The sequence below is a fragment of the Macrobrachium rosenbergii genome, chromosome 59 (assembly GCF_040412425.1).
Source record: "Macrobrachium rosenbergii isolate ZJJX-2024 chromosome 59, ASM4041242v1, whole genome shotgun sequence".
Taxonomy (NCBI): Eukaryota; Metazoa; Arthropoda; class Malacostraca; order Decapoda; family Palaemonidae; genus Macrobrachium; species Macrobrachium rosenbergii.
In genome coordinates, this window is record NC_089799.1 from 28,870,378 (window position 1) to 28,889,613 (window position 19,236).

Consider the following 19,236-nt stretch of genomic DNA (forward strand, 5'->3'; position numbering starts at 1 on the left):
GGGTTCTGTTATTTTATGTGGGTGTTTAACAGTGGATGAACATAATTCTTCGTGTTGTGTTGATATTGCTTCTCTCCGCATTGTGGTTTTTGTAGCTGATATTATTACAGTACTATTGAACGGTAGTAAGGCATAGCTATTTGGATAATTTCATAATTTTTGGTGTCTCCTGTTTGTTTTGGTAAATAATGTTTTATTGCAGTGGTAATTATTATTTATATATAAACTAGGCGGTTAGAAATAGGTATACTTGGGACATTTCCCTGAGTGAACATCAGCTCTGTTATGTGCTTGAAATTAAACGAATATATATATATACACTTTCAAATTGTGATGTTTATACTTTCTTACATTATTTTTCTTTTCCATTTGTGCCCCCAAATTATCATAGCCAGAGAGAGTCATTCCTTCATATCTCCTTACCAACGTGACTGTATCTAATACTGTAATTCTGAGAGAATCTGATGTACTTCTGTTCAGACCAAGTTCGTCAGCTGTTTGTTTTCGCCATCGTCAAATTAAAATTTAAATCCACAGCCCTTTCATTTTTAAGTATATATATTATATATATATATATATATATATATATATATATATATATATATATATATATATATATATATATATATATATATATATGGTGACCGCCCTTTTAGTCCGAAGGCCCGATAGTCCGAGGGTCCGATAGTCCGAAAGTCAGAAGGCCCGATAGTCCGACGGACTGTAATCAGCCCCCCACCCCTCCATAGCTAATACGGCAAAATTGTAACCAGTAAACACCCATAAAAATACCAACATAACGTACCCTAGGGGTGTTTACTGTTTACAATTTTGCCGTATTAGCCATGGAGGCGGGGGTGGGGGCCGCTTGCCTCGGAATGCCGGCTTAGACCTACGACTATCGGACCTTCGGACTATATATATATATATATATATATATATATATATATATATATATATATATATATATATATATATATATATATATATATATATATATATACTTATAGTTTATATATTGTGTTTGATATGAAGAAAAGTCTCATAGTGATTTGGGGCATCGTCTACACCGACAAGGCAGAGACATTTGATGAAGCTTTGAGATACTTCAGACAAGGGTTTTTAATCCGTGTGGATCTTTCTTGTTTGTCCGCCCTGAGTGGGGGCGGTGTAGGTAGGGGGTTGGGAGGGTAGGGGAGACATGACACATCAACCCTCCTCCTGCAGACCTGTTTGTCGGCCGCGAGTGGTGGCTGGGCAAGTAGGGGATCGGGATGGTGGGGGAGCCATGACACACCCACCCTCCACCTGTAGACCTGTTTGTCCGCCCCGGGTGGGGATTTGTAGTAGGGGATCGGGAGGGTAGGGAGGAGCCAGGTTCCAGCGCAGCATAGCGCGTGCCATCAAGCTCGTTACAACATATTTTACGGCTAATGTCATTCATACAAATGTTTTCTTTTCCTAATACTAAAAAATATCGATTTTCCTCGTTATTGATCTGTTTCATCGGTGGAACTTTCCCATTTATTGAATGTTGCCGTGTAATCTGTCTAACCCTTGTCCCTTTCACGATTAAAAAGATGTAATAGTTTTATTCATTATGATATTTTTATTCGTTTATGCTTAACTTACAGCGTTGTTACGGTTCCCTCCTTTCGCTCTTTTCGAGTATTCCACATCTGCACTCCGTAGGGGGTTAATGCACTGTAGGCACAACTTAAGTTCTTTGCAGGTCCCTTCGGACACCAAGCTGGAACCCCATCCATTCCGTTTAATGTACCTCCCTTCATATTATCTGTCTTCCATCTTTCTGTTCACCCCCTCTTCCAACAATTGCCTCATAGTGCAGTTGTGAGGTTTTCCTCTTGCTACACCTTTAAAACTTTTTCTAATCTCAATTTCCGTTTCAGCGCTGAATGACCTCGTAGGTCCCAGCGCTGAATTTTAATTCCATTTAATTCCATTCCGCATCTGCAGGAATTTTAGTCTTTCGAAAATGTTCGACTGATCTTTTCACTCGATATATTGATCAGTGAAGCATTCAGTTAGGAGAGAGGATCGGACTCGTGCTCTCTGAGCATCGGTGGTACAAGTAACGTTGCTCAGGCATTGCTGTATTAAAGGGCAGTTGCATGCGACATTACACACCATATCCCAAAACTCGGAAGAGTTTGGTGGAGCGTTGTGAACCCCTTGGCGTGGCGGGAGTAACGGCATCTTAAAGCTTGACTAACCTCTTCCTATATAGCCTGTCCTCCAGGAGCAAGAGCCCGTGTTGTCGTATGGTCAGTTTAATATACTGTGAATGCTAAGACTTACTGCATTTACTTTAGTTCTGTAGCATATTGTATAGTAATGCTGTCAATCTCGCCTCTGCAAGTGTATGAAAATCGCCAAATGGTCTTGAAATCGATTTGCATGATAATTGTAATAATAAAAAGAAGGCTCTTTCTTTCCCTCTTTTCTTCCTGTATATATATATATACCTTGTTCTGATACCCTGGACGCGAGTTCTAATCTCGGCCGGGCATCAGAATATCTTCATTTCTTTCGTGATTTAGATCAAGGCTCATTAGTGACAATCGTTTCCAAAGTGTGAGGAAAACGAGAAGTTCAAAGGACTTTGTGGTTATTGAAATTATATATGCATATATATATATATATATATATATATATATATATATATATATATATATATATATATATATATGTATGTATATGTATGTATATATATATATATATATATATATATATATATATATATATATATATATATATATATATATATATATATATATATATATATATATATATATATATATTGTGACGACAGTTTTAGTAGCCATAATCAATCAATTAATACATATATATATATATATATATGTGTGTGTGTGTGTGTAAATAATGTCTATATTCATGTTTATAAGTAGTGTATGTTTGCATTACAGATCATATTACGTTTTTATTACCGACAGATGGATGTATATTTTACAATGTATTTTTTCTCTTATATCATATTTTCGTTTATTGATTTTATTGAAAAAATACCACAATCAAACACGGATGTCATTTTATTTTTCCATTAGATTCTTCACTTATTATTATGAAAAAAAAACCCTTCTCTAATTAGCTCTGATTAATTAGTGCGCCCTCCCCTAACCAGGGGGTTTGAAATTGGGAAAAAAGGGACGAAAAGTTTATAACGAATGTTTTCTTTCTACAAAATTTTTACTTGTGCTTTATGTAAACTTTGATTTAGGTATAGGGACTTTGATATAGTTGACGAGAACTTTGATTACTCCTCTGTTGGATATGAAATTTGAGTGCAGCTTTTTCTTTGTTTCAGAAATCCCTCGCTCACTTCCATTTCTCTGGTAATTGATGTTGACTGCAACAGTGCTTACATAATCTTTCCCCTGTTTCTGTCAGAATAGGAAAAATAATTAACTGCTGAAACTCCCATCATTCAACATCTAAGTCAACGCGCATTGTTTGCAGTCATGATTTCCTCCTGCAAATGTTTGTTTTTTATCTGCTGGTGTGTTCTTATGAAAGAAATATTACCTACACTGATGCACCATGAAATGAGGTATTCTGATTTGCTTTTATTTTGTTGTATGAATATTTATGACTTTAACAAAACCGTTGAAGTTCGTTTTTGTATTGTCAGTATTTCTATTTTATAAATATATATTTACACACATGCACTTTATATATATATATATATATATATATATATATATATATATATATATATATATATATATATATGTGTGTGTATGTATGTATGTGTGTGTGTGTGTGTGTGTGTGTGAAACCTTTGTGTCCCAAGAGCCTCTTTTCTTTATTTAGACAATGAGCGTGTCACTGCCATTGAAGGTATCGTGACAGGTTAGTATTTTACGTCGTGGTTCCCGAATTTGTTTTTTCGGTCCCATGAACTCAGTTCATATGCCAATGGCTCCCAGTAGAGTGCAAGGATTAACCTTTATTTTCAGCTTAGCTATGTTGACGAATATGTTAACATGTCATCCAAAAATTAGTTGCTCCATCATGGTAATTCACCTTTATGACAGCAATCATTGTTCAAACTTTTGCTGAGGTATTTTTTTTCTTGTCAAATAATCTTCTTCCCACTTTGAAACGGAGTTGTCAGTTGTCGATTTCACTGGTCCTTCAGAATTATCCTTTTATAATCTACGTATCTCAACTTTAAAGTTGATTTCTATACCTCTGTAAGCAAGCACAGCATCGTGGACACGTGACTCTCGAGGTGTCAGTTGCATATGGCTCAAAACCTGCCTTTTTTTCTGGACCTACAGTTTTCCTTTGCTTCTGTTATTGTACCTGTAGCTTTCATAGATATGCCTCCGCTTATCAAATGCCTGACGTCCTGCACGAGTTCGTGCAGTCGTTTATACAACCGCACACTGAAAGATGAATTTTTAGGGATTTTCATGTACATCACACTGAATGGCTGAACTCTTCCAGGTGGCAGGCAAACTCAGTTTTTCCATTTCCATTGTTCTTTTGAACAGTAAAGTGAAGCGACATTGGCCTTTGTCACTATATTGAAAAAATCAGAGTCCCTGAACACGAGGCACAATCGCCATACGGATCCTGGATATGTTGGTTGAGGGACCGGGGTGTGGGGTGGGGGGGAGCGGCCATGGCTTTTGCCTATTCATCTTTAAGGCGTAATGGAGCAGCCAATGTTGTGGGAATTTTCTCTACAGGAAGTTCTTTCACGATTAGGTAATTAAAGTAACAGTCTAGCGGTGACCATATATATTATATATATATATATATATATATATATATATATATATATATATATATATATATGTGTGTGTGTGTAAAATTATAAATATATATATATATATATATATATATATATATATATATATATATATATATATATATATATATATATATATATATATATATATATATAACAATAATGATGGCAGAAGTCTCGATTCCCTCGCTTTTTGATTTTCGATGCGCGCATCACTGCACAGCTTTGAAACTGTATGGAGAACAAACCCCAAAAAAAAAAAAAGGCTCTGCTCTCTTGGTGAGATTCGATTCCTCACAATTGGTTGGCGTGAGGAAATTGGCAAAGGAGTAAGGAAATAGAGGAGTTATGAATTCATTGTGGTTATTACAGATATATATGTATATATAAATCCGCTGAAAGTGAACACCAGAAGTGTGTGAAGATCCATAACCAGTTGGATGAGAACTACGAGAAGAAAGACTCGTGACGAGCGGAGATTTGTAAAAGTTAAAATACATGGAAGGCATGAGTGGTTTTAGGCATCATTCGCCATTAGGAACGCTGATCATATATCTATCAATATATATATATACATATATATGTGTGTGTGTGTGTGTATTTGTGTGTGTGTGAATGTATATAATGGAAGTTGAATAAAATACCTATTTTCTTCCTCCAAATGCTAATAATTTTGAACAAACCTCAATGCGGTTATATGAATGAATACTTAACGCTGTAGGTGAAAACATAGGTATATTTACCCCGGAATTTTACGTATATTTTTATGTTGCGTTTTTATATTACATCAACCATATTTAAATATTTGCATCTATTGGAAAGGGATTTAGACTATGGAAAATTTCACAATAGCTTTGCATTCAGTAGTTGCGCTGCAGTGAAAATATTATATGAAATGTTATGGGAGAGATTAGCATACCGTTAGGCCTTATAATTTTTTGTTAATCTTTTGAATTACGCTGAACTCGCTTTCCATGGTTCTATAGGAGAGGGTAGATACAGGAAACATATTTGCTTACATTTTCCTCTGCAGGAGGATATATATATATATATATATATATATATATATATATATATATATATATATATATATATATATATATATATATATATATATATATATATATATATATATATATATATATATATATATATATATAGAATCTACTGGTCGCTTTATACCAGATACATATATAATTGTAATAGCCACAGTGCCCTCTTAACTTCTCAATTCCTGCCGCTTTTTTTGGATACGGGAAACGGACATCACAGCCACTTCAGTTTCTTGCACTTGGATCTTAAGGCTTTGTAGTGACAAGCGTATCCAAAAAAGCGCGAAGAATTCGAGAAGCTAAGAGGGCATTGTGGCTTACAATTACATACACACACATATATATTTATGTATGTATAACAGTTTTCAGTAATAAATACTGTATAAAACACACCTATGTGCCTGTATTTGTGTATACATCCAATGTGGATTTTTCGGGCAGAGTTACATTATCGATAAGGTAATGTAAGCGTGTGTATCTTTAATGGAAGTATACGCTACAGATATACAGTATACATACAAGTGCATGCAGATAGATATATTTTTCTACGGTATTTTTGTATGCAGTTTCATACATGTAAATGTGGCAGTTCAATGACCCACATAGGAATATAAATAGAATAATTAACATAGAATATTAACCAGTGTGACAGTGGCAACGTTGTCTTGTACATCATGTCTAAACTTTCCTCCTCTCTCTCGTTTCCCGCAGCTACGACGCCAGGCTGGCCGTATTCGACAGCGACAGGCACCACCTGAAGGACCTGCGACTGAAAGGAAGGGTCAGCTTCAATCCTTCCCCCGGGCCACCCGTACCCCACACCCTCACCCTGGGCAGGTAGGTGACGCCATGAAATGTCTGTCCACTCTTGTTTTCGGTTCGGCGTTGTTGCCTTTGCTTCTCTGCGAGTTAAGAGACCGCCAAATGTTTGACGTGTCATTGAAATTTTATTTGCCCGTGTACCCCTCGGCTTTTGCGAACGTGTGAGCGCGAGGGCCTAGTGAGTGACGCGTAACCCGAAGCTGATGTTTGTGACGGAGTACAGACCACAAACTGGTGCACGTGTTATATGAAACTTTCGTGTCGGTAGATAGTTCGAAACTTTTAAAGTTATCAAAACGTTTTACTCTGCGAGAACAGATGGCTTGTCGCTTGAGGTCTTTGCAAAATCGAGATTACGAGATCACTCTCGTAGCTCACTGTCTGAAGCATCTGTCTTCTTTGTCTTCTTTGTCTTCAGCCTTTGCCCATCTCTATGTGGGGTCGCTGTTCCGTGTTAGACTTCTCCATCTTCTTCTATCGTGCGTATCCTGTTCTCTTAACCCTTTTTCCCGCATGTCATGATAAGACCTTTTATAATTCGAAGTTTAGGTAGACTAGATAAATAAGTTTGTGGCTATAAAGGTAAAATTCAAGATGGACTGCTCCTAAACGCTCAACTGTACTGTAGGCTTTAGTGCAATAGAGTAAAATCGGCTGCTTGGTTGCCATGTGTTAAGAATTTTTCAGGGGAACATAACACCAGGTTAAGCAGAAAATGAAGAGTTGGCATTCCTACGAGCTTTCGAATCACTTGAGGTCTCTTCTTTATCTTACTTAATTCATAAAAATATCCGCTGATTAATAATGTATTTTGCAAAGGATCCTACAGTGTTAATAAAAATTCGAATTGTATTCCGTTATATTGCTGACAATGACGACCTTGTTCACTCCTGTAGGTGATTATTTAATCCAATCTTTCAGAATTTAGGGCATTCATTGTTTTACTAGGTGTTATTGTACCACACTAAACAGAATTTATCCAAATTATGTGCCGATCGTGTATGAGATCGTATCATCCATAAGTAGTCCATCAGCACATATGCAAATATGTGTTGTGTTTTGCTTAGCATCGATATGTTTAACCTTTGCTTTTACTGCCATGCGGGTATCCATGATTCCTGTAACATCCATTTCTCAGAGCTTCGAAGTTATCACATCCTTCATGATTAATTTATACTCCTTTTTATTTTCTTGCATTTTTTCAATTTGGGTTGATTATGTCTTGGCCTCTGGCTGTCAATCCAGTGTAGCTTCGTAGGCAAAAAGGAAATAGCTCATACAATTTTCACTTAATTTTTCCTTAATATTAAAATATTTTGATTACCGAAATATTTTTTTATTTCGTCAGATAAAAGATAGGTGTTGGGGTTCACTGAATAACGCACACAAAAAAATACGAAAGTTCAAAACAAAAAGATATAATAAAAAATGCGCTCCATCCATTGTAGCTGGAAAAATAGCTCAGACAATTTTCATTTAATTTTTGCTTTATATTAAAATATTATTTCGATCAACGAATTTTTTTTTTCTATTTTGTGAAATAAAAGATAGCCGTTGGGATATACTGAATAACACACGCGCATAAAAATTACGAATGTTCAAAACAAAAAGATGGAATAAAAAAAATGCGCGAAATTTCCGGGTTTCTCTGACATTGCTTTTATGGTATACAGTAGCACTTTATTTTGCATCAAATGGATATTGTATCCATTTCTAAATCAACACCGATTTTTTTGTAAATTGATATTGAAAATATTTTGGAATGAGTGTAAAAATTCAAAATGATTTTGCTTCATGCAACGTGAATTTTTGCTCTCATGGCCATACTGTGTCTGTGTGTATTTTTCAGTATAGATTGCAACATCCCCTCTCTCTAACCCCCACCAGAAAAAGATGTCAACAAATATTTCATCCGTTAGACTGAAAATAAAAACTGAGTATTGTTATTATTATTATTATTATTATTATTATTATTATTATTATTATTATTATTATTATTATTATTATTATTATTATTATTGTAGTAGTAGTAGTAGTAGTAGTAGTAGTAGTATTGAGAAGTGATTAGTGAAAATTTTAAGAAACACTCAGGTTTTTGGGAAATAACTGTTTCCTCCTTTGGAAGAATACAAGTGGATGTTTTAGGTGCTATGTACCGTAAGCTGTCCACCCCTTATCTTGAAGAAACTGCCCGTGAAAGATTAGCTTCAGTAGTAGTAGTAGTAGTAGTAGTAGTAGTAGTAGTAGTAGTAGTAGTAGTAGTAGTAGTAGTAGTAAGGACAGAATGAGGTAGTTTGTATGATGTCACTCATCGAAATCAAATACTGTTAATTTGAGAAAACAGGAAATTCTCTCTCAGGATGAACCTACCTTGTTACTGATAGTCATTCATCTTCTACGCAAATACTGTGTTCCTTATAGAACAGAATGTATCATACTCTCATTGCCGAGCCAACATAAAATTATCATCAGTCATTATGAAGCTGTGTAAAGATTTGCATATATCCCAGCAGAAATGCAGATCTGTTGTGTTATTGATAATAATCGCAATCTACATTCAGTTTCAGTTATCTGATTCAAAGCTCATTTTCTAAAGATAGAATTTCATTATGCCCTGTGACATCACGGTCAGTTCAGTGTACTTTACCAATAGTCTGTATTATCTGAAATTTTCTTGTTCCCTCCCTCCTTTTCAATTTCAAGTCTTCCACGCTTCCGCTTGCACTCTTTAGGATTACATCCGCGGTTACTTGCATAAACCCATCTCTTTGCCCGTGTTCCATTTACCAAGCTCTCTCGGTCTCTCATATTGTGATTTTATTTGCCTTTGAGTGCTCTTTCCTCTCTGCTTGCCCTTGTTACCTAATCCATTCTATCAACTGATCCCAAGGTACTCTTGAATTCGTCAGTAAGCTCGTGGATACTATTCAGACCTTTCATCTCTCAGAAGCAGATTTTCATTTTTCCTTTGATGTGCTTCCTTCAATTTGTAATTTTTCTCGAAGACAATTTCATGATTGCCGCTGCTGCAGAACTGAAATGTTTGGCTGTTTCCAGTTTCAGAATGTGAAGACATAAAAGTGTATTGTTATTGCCCCAAGGTCTGGCATACCTTTCTCACAAAAAGGCTTGGACAAATGTTATCAAGGGATAACATGCTCAGTCTCAGAACTGTAGTCGTCACAAGGAAAGAATGTCTGTATTTGAGGAAAGATGAAAATGAGCTGGGGAAGAATGAAAGAAACGGTAGTAAATTGTGAGCAATTATCAATTTGAAAAAGGTAAAGAGCATTTTAGTTCTTGAATCCCGATTAATTAATAAGGAGACGGTGACTATATTGCTCCATGCCCCCATAAAATGCGAGAGTGCTCACGCCTTGTAATCCACATGTGTCGAATGCTTCTCAGGTACGTTTACCAGTCTTAGTCGTTACTGATGAAATCTGTAGTGAATTAAGTAATTAGAAAGCAGCATTAGCAAGCCACATTTATCGTTAAATACATAAATATAGAGAAATATACGTACAAAAATTCAGTTATTTCATACGTCTCCGTGTGCTGATTAGTGACGTGTAGCATTAATTGATCAGTGGAGATATAACAGTGAATTAAGTTGGAGGCGGTAATTTTGTTTGCGAGAGTCTGATGTATTTGTTTCTCAGTTTTGTTTGTCTTTTGGTTTTTCTTAATATCCCTACGTAAAACATGGAGATTATTGGCCGAATAATTCCAGAAAACACGAAGAAAAGGGAAATATATGAAAGACAATGATTCAAGACGTGCGTAGCAAACACATTAGGCCTATAATTAGAAAATCAAACGGCTTAGTAATTTTCATATTGATATTTTTGTGTAGCGGCATTTTCAAAGGAAATGAAACTCATTAGCGGCCCTGCAATATATCATAATTAATAATACTCTTATGCGCAAATATTCAATATCACAAATTATTAATAATGAATGCCTTTGGCTGTGAAAGCTACCGACGCGATGATGAGGACGTATTCATGTGTGTACGCACTTACACTCCATAAGTACTATTATATATATATATATATATATATATATATATATATATATATATATATATATATATATATATATATATATATATATATATATATACAATCTGTATATACATATACATACAATCTGTATCTATATATATATATATATATATATATATATATATATATATATATATATATATATATATATATATATATATATATATATATATGAATATTCAGTTGCAGATGGCCTAAACTCAAGGGTAGCATAAATGTCGTATCCCAGTTAAAAAAAGAAATTGAAGCATTCCCATGTTGACAGTAAATTGAAACAAAAGAACATAATGTTGTGATTAGCTTCTCAACATCTTGGCCGAATGAAGTTTCGAATGAAGTTTCGAAAAATTCTAATGAATTAAACAGGAACATGTAAACATACATATATATATATATATATATATATATAGTGTGTGTGTGTGTGTGTGCATACACATACAAAGGTGGATTTATGAAGGGCGATCTGGATATTAGATGTCTTTCTTAATGGTCGTTTGTACTAGATACAGTTTATCTTCCCTGTAGGACAAGGTTGTTTTTGTTTTCTTCGTATCCATAGAATTTTGAATCAGACTTGTGGATTTTAAATCCAGAAGTTATTCCAAAATTAATTGGTGATTTATTTTGGTCTCTACTATGATTGTAGCATCTTCGTATGACTAAGTTGTCAGATTTAGGGTTTGTTAAAATTTACCGATAGTTTATAACCCATATTTTACAGAAATTCTTATGCATAAATTAAGAAATTATAGCCATCTATCTATCTATCTATCTATCTATCTATCTATCTATCTATCTATCTATCTATCTATCTATCTATCTATCTATCTATATATATATATATATATATATATATATATATATATATATATATATATATATATATATACATATATATATATATATATATATATATAGACATATATTTATATTTGCATACATACAATTATAATTACTTTAACACGTGATTCGTTTATCACACATTACTACAGGCAAAAAAATGAGACTGGTGTAGTTCGTGACCGGTTGCAGGTTTATTTCCAAGCCTGTGATGATGATTTGAGATACACACAGATACTATATATATATATATATATATATATATATATATATATATATATATATATATATATATATATATATATATATATATATATATATATATATATATATATATATATATATATATATATACATACATATGTACTTGTGTATGTAAATATATTTGTATGGGTATGTATGTATGTATTTATGTATTTGTGTGTGTGTAGACAGGAAGATAATCCCCCACAAATCCAGACTGAAGGAATGCACCGAAAAAGCCAGTAGAGCAACGCGCATAATAACATGACGAGTATTTGGGTGTGTTTTCACTTACATGTTTCTGGCAACAGTAAATTAACCACCTGTTAACGAACGATTTTTCCATTAATGGTTAATGAGAGGAGACATAGTTATGGAGGCCCTCCGGAAATTCCTCTTTTCATCACACGTATTCCGGTTGCAACCGACAAAATAACTTCACTGTTTCATTCGGGTTTCGTTGCATTCCAGTTTATGTACGTGTGTGTATGTGCGTATGTATGTGTACATATGTATATGTGTGTTTATGTCTGTATCTCTTTACTATATATATATATATATATATATATATATATATATATATATATATATATATATATACATATATATACATATATGGACACACATACATGAACTGGAATGTAACAAAAACCTTATATATATATATATATATATATATATATATATATATATATATATATATATATATATATATATATATATATATATATGTGTGTGTGTGTGTGTGTGTGTGTGTGTGTGTGTGTGTTATATATATTCCTTTGGGATCTGTATTTTTGCGACAGACGTAATTTTTAGTGTGATTAAATTTCTTTTGGAACCTAATATGGTATCATCTAAATTTCTGTCCTTTGACCAAATAAAATTTGCCGCTGTAAGCTAGATGGCCAGCACTTGTATTTTTTCCATACCCTTGGACCAAATACAATTTATGTATACTGGACGTATATCGCTAAAGCAAATAGGGTTTTTTGTGATCGTATATCCCTTTAACGAGCACAATATTCTTTTATATTGCTGTACTTCTTGACCAAACAGCATTTTGTGATCTTAAACCAGTTAACTATGGTAATAATATGGGAAAATGGAAGAGTATGGGCTGTGTATACGATGCTGAACCCAGATCGGATAGCATAAAACGAAGGGTTGGATGGAGGACTAAAATGGGGAGTATATTTCATTTAAGAAGTTAAATACAGTGACATTCTAAGTGTTATGTCAAGAACTCGAGAGATTTTATTTTTTCCCGGGGGCGGGGAGGGGTTTAAAGAAGGCAAAAATTTCGAGATGGTTTTACAGGTAGTTAAAAGATATTAACTATGTAATGTACAGCGGATTAAGAGCAAAACCTGGGAACCGTTTTATAAGACTGAAGAATTAAAATGTGTTGGAGCGAACTCTTTGAATAGTAGCTAGTTGAAAAAAAGAAACAAATTGTTATTAAAGTGATAATAACGCTTGGTAAAGATGGAGAGCACTGGGTGATGGCTTTTTTAACATTACGTGTAATGCGTAAAGTATACTCAAGATTCGTAAAATATTTTCATGATCGTGCACATATAGGAAAAGGTCACAACTTAGAAAGTCAAAACTGTGAAGGCATTCACAAACAAGCAGTTTGTAAAGAATTTGTTATTGCCATATGGTAGAGTTAAAGAAAGATCCCTCCAGGCTGGGTACTGCTAAACGTAAGAGTTGGTGAAATGCCCTGCATATTTCAAGGCAATTTCAGGGCAATTAGGAAGAGTATAATTGTCGTACTTCAGGAGAGATGAGAGAGATGCTCAAGGGAATACGGCGTGTGTTTGCTTTGAAGGGGAGGGACTGCCAGGAAGACGAGAGAGGTTAATTGATATGTATGACAAGTAAGAAAAAAAAAAAAGAAAATTACTTAATTTTTTGTGATTCTGGTTCATCTCTAATAGGGCGATTAGGGATCGAGAATAATTCCATTCGTATCTGTGATAGTAGTGGACATCCTTAGCGAATTTGTTAGAAGAGAGGGATCTTTCTTAGACAGTGACCCCCAAGGGTTTTCGGGGATCGTTGTCTAGCACTAATATTTCTTGGGGGTCATTGTCTCTGTGATATTTACAGTCTTTTGCTTATGTTTTTACGGTAATCCCGAACTGCCTTGTACTAAACACGTCGCAAAGGTGGATGCGTACCAGGTTAAAACCTGTGGGGGTCACTCTCTAGGAAAGATCCGAAAAGAGAGTTGTCTGTGCAACTTCATTCAGTTGATTTAGTCATAATGACAGACTCAGAAAAAAACCTTCAGGTATAGCACGATAGTTTAGTAAATTGTGCTGCTCCAGAAGAATGCAAATACCCTAGAGGCATTTTTTTTTATAAAGTTGGAGGAAAACTCATTGCAGTGTAAGACAGATCTGATCCAAAGATAACACGAATTGCAGGTTTAATATTTAGCTAAGACGGCTTGATTAACAGATGGAGGAAAAGGAGATGAGAGAGAGAGAGAGAGAGAGAGAGAGAGAGAGAGAGAGAGAGAGAGAGAGAGAGAAATCTTCATGGATGACATGGAGAGATGCCAGTTGAGCGTTGCTCGATAGGAGAATAGATATTCATCTCAGGGTGATTATCTTACACTACAATCACGAGGTCAGATGTGATAACGGTACTGATTAGTGGTTTTTGAGGAAAAATGAAGCTGATTAATAGAAATACATAGGTGGAACTTTAGCATCGCCTCGAAGGAAAGTCCCAAGAATTAACGAGAGAAGGGGGAGTGCTAGCTTGTAAGGTATATTCGAGAAATGTTGAAAGAAATAAAGCAAGGGGAGGGAGGAAAATGACCAAATCAAAACAACGTGGAATGAAGCAGTGGGACGAAGCTGATCCAGTGAAGAGCAGAGGGTTACATGAAGGACTGAATCGAATGGAGAGAGAGAGAGAGAGACATACAAGGGAGGTAGAATAGGGGAGAGGACAATGCACAGGGTACGAGCCTTTGGCGACGAAGCATTGTAGTAGAGGCTGGGCGCTTTTGTTAAGGGAACGGCAAATAAGAAAAAAAAAAAAAAGAAATAAAGACTTTTGATCGCCCGGGAAATAATGTAACTTTTGTGTTCATACAGCTTGGATAAATTCTTTTATTATTCAATTTGTTGTCCGGCCTCTGACCCATTATGATTTTATTCTGACCTTAGAGCCCAGGACCAAATATAATTTTCGTAAACACTGATTCAAATTCAGATATGAAGTTTTGTCATTGTCAGGGACAGAAACACATATCAGTTATAGTAAGTGAATTCAACAGTATGCGATAATAGTGGATTAATGCTCATTCATATAGAAAGGTCACGTTTATCAGTGATTAAAAAATCAGTTATTAGCTAAGTGTTACAAACTTACCATTCAGTTGTCATAGTGGAAATGGAATGATGTTGATTCTAAGTACAGAACCTGAATTCGACAGGATTAGGTATAGCAGAGTGGATATCATCGTATGTCTCTTTATTGCCGAATGGTCAAGTCTAACGTATATCACTGCTTCTAAGCTGAAGGCCTAGGTTCGAATCCTGCCCCGGGGCAGAAGCACTTATCGATCGTAAATTCCTGCGGGTGCTATTTAATCCCAGGGTATAGTGAACTGAATATTAGGTGGTACTTTTGACTTAATACATGAGAGCATAAAAAGTTACGCGTTCTAATTACCATTTCGTATATATATATATATATATATATATATATATATATATATATATATATATATATATATATATATATATATATATATATACACACACACACACACTCACTGTATATACATATATTTATATATATGTATGTATGCATATATATAAACATGTTTATTTGCGTTTGTGTATGCGTGTGTGTATGCATGTAAAACTTGCTCACATAAAAGTTTTTATAGTGTTACTAGCCTTCAGACAGCATCTTCATCTCTAAGACAAAATATCAGCAACGTTATAAAGTTCGGATACTGGGGCAATTTCGCTTTCGGCCGTAACTCAAACATCTGCTTCACTTGCGAGAGGAAGTAAATTTGTTGTTAGAATATTTAGGAGCCATAATCTGCCAAACGTATGTTTGCAGCAATGAGAAGAGAGAGCTAAATTCTTTCGGGGTGGGGGGGATGGGGGATCTCTCCTCCTCCTCCTCCTCCTCCTCCTCCTCCTCCTCCTCCTCCTCCTCCTCCTCCTCCTCCTCCTCCTCCTCATTCATTCTCGCCGAGATTATGTGGGATATCTGTCTCTCGAAAGTTGGGCCGAGAAGCAGAAGGGTAAATTTTCGGTTTCCCCAAAAAGTTTCTTCCTCTTCAGTCTTATGTTTACAAATCATTCGCAATATCTTTTAGCTCTCAAGTTCTTTCCTGCCGCAAGAGGGTAAATTTGTGGAGACCTCTTCCCCTGAGACTCCTCTAATTCATTCATGCGTTCTTATGGACGCATCGTATTTCTTGCGAGAGTGCCGACGAATTTGGCCCAAGAAAGTCACAGGCCGTTTTTTTTTTCTCTCGTTTTACTTTTTATATTGTTTTTGCTCTCTTCATGTGCTGTGAGTTAATGCGAAGTCGATCATATCACTGTAATAGCTTGTTTGTTTCAGTCGGTATACTCATGTGATGTGTATTGTCGAATAATACTCCGTTGAGTCCTACTATTCGTTTTTCTCTTGACATTTGAATGTAAGTTGTAGATGACAGGAATACCTAATAATTCATGGATTACATATACATAAACTGGAAAGAAATTATGTGTGTGTGTGTTCTTATAAGAAAATGCATGTAATGAATAAAAATAAGTAATTTCGATTGAACTGGGAGATTCAGCCAGTTCAACATGCCACCAACACGGAGCTCTTGAATATTATATTCAGTGTTCCTCGAAGTTTCATGTCTGCGGAAATTATAAATGTTAGATATTTCTGAAGCATTCAAACCCGGATCACAGAAGCAGCAAAATTATTTTAATCACATTTCTGCCGGAATTATAAATGCTAGGTATTTCCTCAAACATTCAAACCCGGATCAGATAAGCAGCAAAATTACTTTAATTAGTCCTCTGCAGGATCTTTCTTGGAGGCTATAATCATTGTTGCAACAGCTTGGCCAAGTTATGTCTACCGGATGTAGCCATACAACTTCATTAAATATAGCTTAAGCCTCGTGGCATAGCGAACTACAATATGCAATAACAGCGTATCCAATTGTTAGTTTTGTTAATTTCTGTTGAAGTCAATGGCACTATTTGAAGTGACTGTCTTTTTGTTTAGACTTTGAGTCTCTCTATACTTTTTTTCTCTTCAGGTAAGTTTCTCAAGAATAAAGAAAATGATTCACGTTTGCTGTCGTTTATTTCTTATAGTCGACGGACCGTTTCCTCGCCTGTCGGCGGCGCCCTCAGGGCTAAATTACAACGTGATGCAATTTAAACGTAAATATGAAGTAAGGTAGTGAAGTGCCGAAGCTGAATGTAAAAGAAAGTGAAAGATCCCAGATGGATAAATGAACTTTCTGGCAGTGTGAGAAAATTTATAAAAGTAACAATTGACAGTTTGGCTTAATGGTCTTCCTAGAGAAATCAGTCACAGAGGCAGTTTTTGCATTGAGCCAAAGAATTAGAAAGTATACAGTATATTTTGGATCATGGCGTAATGAAAATCAAAAGCTTGGGTAACGCAGAGATATCTACTGTATAAGTGGTAAACAGGTTACCATAGTGGATAGGATTCATCACTGTTTTGAGATGGCTTGGTCGTAAAGAAAGAGTGGAGGAGGATATGTTGGTGAAAAAGAGGGATGTTAATCATATGTGTAAGGAGGAGGAGATAATGATGAAAAATAAAATAGTTTAACTGGGTAACTAAGGTATGAGAGAAGTTTTCTGTACTGAGGATTCATACATGATCCAACAATTGTTAAAGTGTGTATGTGGCAATGGCTGTTGTTAGTATTGTATTTGGAGCCACCCGCTGTCAAGGAAAGTGCTTAATGGTAAATTATAAAAAATTATATATAATATATATATATATATATATATATATATATATATATATATATATATATATATATATATATAATTGGTATATATATTATATAACCATATATATTTATCAATGTTACACATAATTGATTACTGATAGTGAGGTTATATTAACCATGTCTGCTTTGATATAATGTTACACATATATAGATACATTCGTATATATATATATATATATATATATATATATATATAATATATATATATATATATATATATATATATATATATATACATACTCTGTATATTACAGGATACCCTACTATTTCTGGTCCCGTTAGTCCACCTCACGTGGCATTACTGCAGCTGCGTGAAGCGCCTTCGCCCCGTAGCTGCAACATTTTTTTCAACTCTTACTTTACCGTCGTTCCCACTTTCTACCTTCAGTGTTGCTCCAGCTCCTTTTCAGCATAAGCACCGAATGGTTGAAAATGCTGCCCCTGTGCTTAGCCTTATAGCCAGATTTTCTCAAATTAAATTTAGTTTACGTAGGTTTGAAGACCACCAGATTAGGGAGGGCTATTTTTCAGTTCTTTCCTTTCATGATTCAAGGCTTTTATGGGGAAGCGGATCCGAAACATATTCGGAAATCGGTAAGCTAAGAGGGTATATTAGTAATGCATGTTTTGTGAATGTGACAAACAGAATCTATCTATCTATTTATTTGTATGTGTGTGTGATATCACGGAACTAATGAACACATGAGCACGTTTCACAGAAATAAATTTCTGATTCACATCGGGATCGAAATATCACGGAACTGATGAACACATGAGCACGTTTCACAGAAATAAATGTCTGATTCACATCGGGATCGAACCCCGAACTCTCAAATAGATGAAAGAAGTTGCAACGTAAGCGCTTCTGTACCTTAGGCTTTTCATGGGCATGCTGCTGCCGAACATACTAGTGAATGTGACCCAGCTTCTCTGGCTCACTGGTGGATCGGGAAGTTGGGTAAAATTCTTTGGTATGTTAGGTGGCAGCCTGTCCTGGAGAACCCTTAGGTATAGAAGTGCTTAGGTTGCAACTTCTTTATGACTTGTGTGGGTCAGTTGGTAACATCCTAGCCTATCATTTGAGAGACTGGAGTTCGATCCCGATAAGAGTCAGAAATTTATATGATATCACATGCCATCCTCCCTGGGTGGTGTGGGCTTTACAGAATGTGGTACTCTTCTCAATTCTAGCAAGTATTAAAGGATGAGGTTAGTCTCATGCCCTTCTCCATAAATGTTAGAGACTGTGTTGACGGCTTTTGCCAAATCCTGCCGGTAACCTGTCCAAGTAATGAGCAGATTTACCTTTGTATAACTTGGCTGATTGACTGACTAAATCGGGACAACATCTGCAAAAACTAAGAC

General features: G+C 35.2%; 1 protein-coding gene across 13 annotated transcripts in view; it reads left to right on the top strand.

The window, feature by feature from the left end:
* LOC136837493 (uncharacterized) overlaps positions 1–19,236 on the top strand; it is a 1,465,013-nt gene that overhangs the window by 1,058,152 nt on the left and 387,625 nt on the right. For all 13 annotated transcript variants that reach the window (XM_067102285.1, XM_067102289.1, XM_067102292.1 and 10 more), the window contains one exon: positions 6,562–6,687. In XM_067102285.1, coding sequence (XP_066958386.1) covers positions 6,562–6,687 — 126 coding nt within the window. The remainder of the gene's footprint in view (positions 1–6,561; positions 6,688–19,236) is intronic.